This window comes from Acyrthosiphon pisum, chromosome A2 (genome assembly GCF_005508785.2).
Source record: "Acyrthosiphon pisum isolate AL4f chromosome A2, pea_aphid_22Mar2018_4r6ur, whole genome shotgun sequence".
NCBI classification, from domain to species: domain Eukaryota; kingdom Metazoa; phylum Arthropoda; class Insecta; order Hemiptera; family Aphididae; genus Acyrthosiphon; species Acyrthosiphon pisum.
In genome coordinates this window covers 60550415-60558559 of record NC_042495.1, presented here as the reverse complement: position 1 = coordinate 60558559, position 8145 = coordinate 60550415, and the positions used below count along the sequence as shown (strand labels likewise).

At 27.4% G+C, this 8145-nt stretch overlaps 1 protein-coding gene across 4 annotated transcripts in view; it reads right to left on the bottom strand.

Annotated features, from left to right (window-relative positions):
- Window positions 1-1293: 1293 nt before the first annotated feature.
- LOC100166467 (glycine receptor subunit alpha-4-like) overlaps window positions 1294-8145 on the bottom strand; it is a 27165-nt gene continuing 20313 nt past the window's right edge. The window contains exon 9 of one of the 4 annotated variants that reach the window (XM_016804666.2): window positions 1294-2387. In XM_016804666.2, coding sequence (XP_016660155.1) covers window positions 2313-2387 — 75 coding nt within the window. In that variant the 3' untranslated portion in view covers window positions 1294-2312. Of the gene's footprint in view, window positions 2388-4661; window positions 5244-8145 lie in introns of those variants that run through there. The other 3 variants (XM_016804667.2, XM_001942964.5, XM_016804668.2) reach the window with 3 other exon arrangements.

Below are 8145 nucleotides of genomic sequence, written 5' to 3'. Positions count from 1 at the left end.
TTCGCAGATATTATGTACCTACAGTAAACTATTGTATTATAATATATCTGCAAACAAAAAATAAGTTATAAATTATGAATTCGAATAAGTTATGAATGAATTGAACAATATGCACACTTATGCATGAGATATTACGCAAAGCTAAAGTTTTTTTTTCTTTCATGGCTTAAAAAGGTGACACGAGTCGTGAAAATATTGTTACAAAAACAGTGGATCGCGAGTCAAAAAGGTTGGACACTACTAGTCAAAACCATAATTAGGATGAAAAATATTTTTATATTAAAAAATGTAGAATTCATTAGGTTTATCTTTGACAATAACTTAGATCCATGAATTTTAATAAAAATTGATTTGGGCATTTGTTTGTAAATATCTGTGAACTAGTGTTCACAATTGACATAGGTATGCGTCTATAGCACAAATAATTATTAAGATATTATCACTGATAATTATAAATCTTTTATTTCCTACCGAAATATGTAGGAGGGTATTATCTCTATCAATAAAAATTTCGAAAAATAAAATATAAATCCATATTCACTTACATGTTACATAGGCACATATAGGTAGTTAAATATTTTATATTTGGAAATTTTGAGTAGACAATTGTGCAACTAAAGTGAAATGTTGTATTGAAAAATTAGGAATTGGTTAAGGGGGGTGTGAGGGCGAAGTCCCCAACGAGTCTGCGTTGAATAATATTGCACTTGGAACGCAGTTTATAAATTGTTGGATTGAGCTCCTCTACTTAATAATTCGCAATTCGAGCACTGAGTATTATACTATTATTGTGTCTATATATTATATAATACGATGTGTATCTACTTGCTTTACGCCCTATATACTACCTATAGACAATAGACGGGCTATAGTAAGACCTAAGTACTTAATACACATAACTATGGATTATACATTTTTTGGTGAGTTTTATTCATTTTATCAAACACACGTAACATTTATGTACCGTATAGTGCGTATACTACTATCTAATTAACAGTTAAGAAACAGTAAACTCTTTACACCCGTGAAATATGCGTAGGTAAAGATAATATGGAATAATCTCTTGTATAATCTCGGATATCATCTCGCTTCTCGACATGCGTTGTAAATTAGTGGGGGTGTAGGACGCCCTCATAAACATCTAGTCGTCAAATACGGATTTTTGTTTTGACTTGTGAAATTAAAACTTAATAAGTACCTAATTCACATTATATTTCCTTCAGCTCACAGGAAATATTATTATATAAATTATATTTTTTTACTTTAAAAATAGTTAATTGAAACATTTTCAATAAGGAAATAGGTATAAGACATGGGTAGTAGGTACCTAGAAGGTTGTAGAATATTTTATTTGTATGTATATAGTCTCATAGGTATCTGGACATCTGGTATACGGTATAGCAGGGGTCGACAATAGGCGGCCCGGGGGCCATGTCCGGCCCGCGGAAGGAAAAAATATGGACCGCCAAAAATTGTCTTAATTTTCCTATATATCCTATGCATCACTCCCCCCACCCTTCATAACAAAAATTAAACTAAAATTGAAATCGATTTCATGAGGCACTGAGACAATAATAACGGTACCTATACCGGGTATAGGTACCTTTATATTATTATAATATTCTAAAACTGTTACTGTTTTAATTTGCAATGCCAATACATTTCTTGTTATAATACTAAAAACCAATTGAACTTTTCAAAAATGATGGGTTGTTAGGAAGAACTAAATAAGCAAAGATGTAAGAACAAATAAAAATAAAAATAAAAACTATATTATACCCGCGTCCCGCCTATACCTACTTAAGGTATTATTATAGAGGTAACTTATAATCTAGTATAGATATTGAATATATAATATCTATTATCTATACATAAGGTCTATAGGTACATCTAGTTTGTATGTCACCTATGGATGTTTTGAACACCGCACTACAGTATTTCACCGAATATTAAATCACGAATTGAACAAATTTTAAATCATAATATATTGGTAGTGCATATTATACAAAATATTATTAGGATCAGCTTGCAAAAATTTCAAATATCTACAGTCACTAGTTAGAGTCAACATCTGAGAACACATTAATTTTTTTTCTTAGGTATAATACTATAATACCTACATAATTATTTTTACGCAGGGAAACAATAAATTAGATTTACTATAGCAGTATAGCCTATATATATAGACTATAACTCTGGTGAAAAACGGACGATAAGAATTATGATGGTGGCTCCTTTTCTTTAGCCGTACTATAATATAGTAAATATTATATAGTGTACAATGCAGGCGTAATACAGTTTTCACTTGATATCTATTCTGAAATGCTGTTTTTCGTATTGGTTATTTTCACCATAACGGAGACAACGTTGTATGACATCGACATTATCTGAAATAGATATTTACATTTAATTATTGTGTTCAAGTAATATTTCGTAACTATTATAAACAAAACGATGTTAATACACAAGCGAATATTTGAAGGTTGACGATCTTTTTCGCCCAATTATTAGCATCATAATTTTTTTTAAATACTTACTATAGAAAAATTTAAGGGGAATCTTGTATACAAATTTAAACACAAAAGTTTTCATGCATTTATAACTCAAAATAATTTGCCAATTTTCGTGATTCAGTGATTGTGATGAATTTTATCAAAATTTTAACTCCAGACACTCATAAAAAATATTATGGTTACACTCAACTATTACAGGACTTTTACATTTTACAAAGTGTTAATTTTTTTTCCTATATATTTTGATAATAATATGTATGCTCGTTCAAGAATCTTGACAATTTGAAAAAAAGATTCCCCATTAGTTGTAGGTAATTATGCCAATTAAAAAATATCAAAAATACATCGGAATATAACGTATAGGTAACCATAGTATGCAATTTGTTTTTGACCAAAAAAAAATTAAACTTACAATATAACCTAATTGTTTTATAAATAAATGATAAAATCACCTTAGATAATATAGAGTCTGACATAATATCATCTGCGTTCTGAATCGTTTTTCGTAGTACCTAAATAATTTATCATTGAATTTAAATTCAACACATCCATTACAAATACCTACTCAATGGCAAGGTTAAGAGGAAAACTATTAAAACTATTAAACCTATACACCAGATTGTTCCCAAGTATTTTTTTTTGAATTAAAATAAAATACCGAAAATTGTTTAAGAAAAATAGTTAGGTATTGTATGTTTGAAAATACAATTTCATAAAAATGTTAAATTTGAACGCTATTTTAATGTATCATAAAACTAACATACCTTATCTGCACTCACAAACAGTTTTCTATGTAATAAAAACGTATTGTTAAAAAATTGTATTTATTACCTACTCTTTAAATATACTTTTCAAAATGACCAAGAATCGAATTGACAAAAATTCGGTAGCTGATATTATGGCTTTCGCAGTTCATTGATGAAGTACTTATGGTTAATATTTAATTTTGAATTAAAATAAATCAATAGTATAAATAATTTGCTGGTTAATTCGTTTAAATATGAATAAAATAATAGGTAACTGTGTGCATTATGAAGGCGGTAAGAAGAATCATTATGTGATATAAATATAGAAAAAATGCATTCAAGTCTTATGAAATAAAATAGAAGGGTAGGTAAATAGAGGTAGAAAAATAAGCTAAGGGCCATATAATGATTATCATATCAAAAATTTAAAATTATTTAGTCAATTTGTTTGAAAATAATATGATGGGTAAGGTACCTATTATAGTGATCTATATTTACATGAAGGTCGTACAAAAAAAATAACCGATAACATAATGCATACATATTTTATTTTGAAAACCAACAAAATAAACTAATAAATAATTATAAATGTATAATATATAATATTTCTTTTGTGTGTGTTTTATCGGCGTGTAGGTATGAGTTGTTCCGATAAGTAAAATTCTACAATCTATATCAATATATACGTAGGTAAAAATATTATATTTATATTTTTTTTTTGTTTTATATACTATACTGATATTAACCTTCATAGTTCATACTATATTATATTTAAAAAATCGTACTGATAGTTAGGTGGGTTCCCCCCTACGTAGAATCGGGAGATTGTATTTATTTTACTTAAATTTCGCATACATTTTGTCTTAAGTGATGTTTATTTAAATATATTTGATAATATTAGTAGAAATTGTACTTACCAACTTATACAGTTAGCTATAAAATCGTATAAAGTATCGATACCAAAATAAATTTATTATAAAAAGTAAAATAACCAATATTAAATTATATTTATAGGTACATTCCAAATCGGAAGATACAAATTGTTTCCACCAGAGCACGTGTCGTGAGCTTGTTTTACCAATAGCAGTTGAAAAATATTAAATATATATATAAGGACAGTTTTTTTTACAAGCATTTAAATTTCGAATTTTAACAAAATTTATTAAAATTAAAATTTAATAATTATTTTGTAGTTAAAAATGTATAAAATGTTCAAATTTTATAGGTAAAGATTGAAAATTTAAAACAAGGTTCCACGTAAAGAGGTTATAGGTTCTTATACTATAATATTATATCATTGATGTACAAATAATTTACAATTTTAGATATTTTGTAAGGATGGGTCTATAAAAATTTTCTCAAAATAATATATGTGTGCAGTCTAAATAATATCAACAACGTATAAGCAATTAAAAAAAATAATAAATATATTCATGGCATTAAAATACCACAAGTATTACAGATACTTTTTATATAAAGTAGGTTCATTATATTATTGTTTAGTTCATAGGCGAAAATTGAAATTAATTTACAAAAAATAAATCGCTAAACTTACATTCAAGCAAAGGTAATATTCAAAAATGTTGGTGTATAGGTACGGTACGTATCTACCATTTACATTTGTCCTTTATAGAATTCTGCGGATGTGTCTTGGTCTTGTACCGGACATACCTAGTCTCAACGAATATCCCCTTGAAATTCTCGTATAACATTGAAAGTGTCAATATCCGTACAACCATTTCAATAGACCGCCGAAGTTTCATTAAACCCACAACAGGCTCCAATATACTGCGTTAAATAAAATGAACGATGCTGGGAACACAATTCTACTCTTCTCGTCGATCCAAATCGAAATCTGTTGGGCCGTAGTCGTCAGGCCACCATGCAATTGACGTGCTGATTCTTCAGATACCTTGAATTTGACCTTGCCCATCGCTTTCATTTCCATCGTGTAGGGCAATTCTACGTTCAATTCTGAGGTACCCTTAACATATTTTACCGATCGTTATTAAGTATTGATAATAATATAATATATAAATATATTAATTAATATTTTTATAATATTAATCAAGTACAAGGTAGGTACTTCGCGCAGTTATTTGCAGATAATTATACGAGTAATACTGTTATACTGGTACGGATATAATTAATATAGGGAGGTTAAGTTATTGACGCTTCAACATATAATTTATTATTATGATTTATGAAAATACAGTTAATTAATTTATATTCATGTTGATGGTAGCTTTATTTTGTGACATCGATAAAATTATGTGTAGGCTAGGCACTGTGTGTCTACATTATAGAGGACTGAAGGGAGGAAAAGTAGGTAAATACCAAAGTATATTTTGTCCAGCAAGAGAACACGACGATTCTGTGGGGGTCGGTGGAACCTTTTTCGCAACGTTTGCATTCAGTTTATTTGTATCAAACTGAATATAAAATTGATGGTTCTATGCCTATTGCTATACATATGATATTATATTCTAAATAGATAAATATATTCTATATAGTACACAATATATTTATTATAAAAATGTGTTGCCATATTATACAGTACCTATAAACTGGAAAGTTTAAAAATGTATTATTATCGGATATACCGATTTGCTGCTATTTAGTTGTTTATGGGTATCGTTATCGATAACGTTTAATATAGGTATATTTACGTATCTGTGTTGAAACTTTGGAAGTAGGTATAAGCAAGCCCGGATTAAGGAGGGGCAAGGGGTCACGGTTCCGGGGTCCATTGATTTTGGGAGCCCATATTTATCCCCAAAATATATTTTTTTAACGCGTCTAATACAGTTTCAAAAAAAAAAATTATGTAAGTATGTAGGTAAATTATTATTAATAATTATAAATAAATTTACTTACATTTAGAGGACCATAGTTAATAACCTAGTGAACCAAAATTGATCATTTTACTGTCAAAAGAAAAGCTTTAGGTACCAGAATCCATCAAAAAATATGGTGGTTACCATTTGGAAAAATAAAGTCTATTTTATTATTGGTACAACTGCATGTTTAAAAATTTTGAAATTGTTGGAAAAAAATTGCCTGTTAAAAATAGAGAAACACGTTTTTTTTTGTTTTAACGAAATTCCATATCATTGATCCATAATCGTTAAAAAAAAGCCACGTATAATGACATAAGATACATCCTATATATTTTTTCGGATTTTTGTTTTAGTTGTGAAATTAAAAACTTAACAAGTAATTCACATAATATTACCTACATTAAATATTATTATACCTATAAATCAGATTTTTTTCTTTACAAGTACGTAATTGACTTGAAACATTTTCTGTTTAATAATATGTATAGGTATAGGTATAAGACATAGGTACCTAGAATAGGTTATATAATATTGTATATATTGTCAAATAGGTATCTGGTATACCTATATATTATAATATTCTACAACTGTTACTGTTTTAATTTGCAATGCTAATATATTTATGTTATAATACTAAAGACCAAATTAACTTTTTAAAAAAAGGTAGGTAGTTAGGAAGAAATAAATAAGCAAAGATGTAAGGACAAATAAAAATAAAAACTATATCATACCTACCTAAGGGTTAAGATATTATAGAAGTAACCTATAACCTGGTAAAGACTATAGATATAGAATATAGTTAGATCTATAAATAGGTAATCTAGTTTGTAGGTCATCTATGTACGTAACATGACTGTTACTACGTTATACGTATAGCTGTATACTGTATACCTAGATATATAATATATTATACTATTTATACTCATTAAATAAATGTAATGTAATATTTAAACATGCGTAAATGGTATACACTTAAGTGACTTAACGCGTGATATTTAATCTTTATTCTTTATAGATAGGTACTGAAATACTGCCACAATCCCACACCCATAATATGACTATAATAATATAATATTATAGTGGTATAGGTATAATATATTGTATATTTCCGGTACAAGTTTACAATTTACAGAATTGGGATTGAGCCAGTAATCAGCTCAATGCTATTATAATGTTACGTAACTAAGTTACCTGCACATATTTTGTGATTTATAATCAGTTCGCAAATCAGTTTGTAATTTTCAAGTAATGTTATATAACTGATGAAAATCTTTATTGTAAATTTGTAACTTTAAATAAAGATGCATGCAACCGAATTGAAATTTAAAAACACAAAAATTGGAAGAAAACTATACAAATTTAGAATAAAATTGAATAATAATAATACAAAACCAAATAAAAAAATAAGATTTTGTATAAATATATTGATCTTCCAATGATGTTGGTATTTTTTTTCTGTCTATCATCACATTTCGTGGCAGTCAAAATGCTTCCATTTTTTTACTTCAACATTTTTTTAGGTAGTAAGGTGGATTTAGTTGGGTAATATACGATTTCGGACGTTTTTGCATGCCTTTAATTGTGCGGCGTTGTCAGATTAGGTGTCAATAACAAATTTTTAAATAATAATTTTAAAAATAATCAAATAGTAATATAAGTAATATATAATAATCAAATTGTTAAATTAAATTCTTGTTCCTTCGTACATTAATTTTACCAGTAAATACAAAATCTCTAAGTTTTTATAATTATTTTTTAGAACTACTAATGAGAGAGCTTTCATAGGACGTACAGTGGTCATTTTTATAGCCACCATCCTCCAACACACGTAATTATATCAGTTTTCAAAGAAACACAATAGCTCAAACTTTGACAATAATTAATTTAATTAAAAACAACGAACATAATCCTATGGCCAAAAAAGATAAATCTTTAATTGAATTAACTTTAGAAAATTATAATGATCTAATTTTATATTTAAGAAAAACTTGAAATTCCTACCAGGGAAAATATTTAAAAAAAAAAGTAAAAATGTAGAATTTTTTT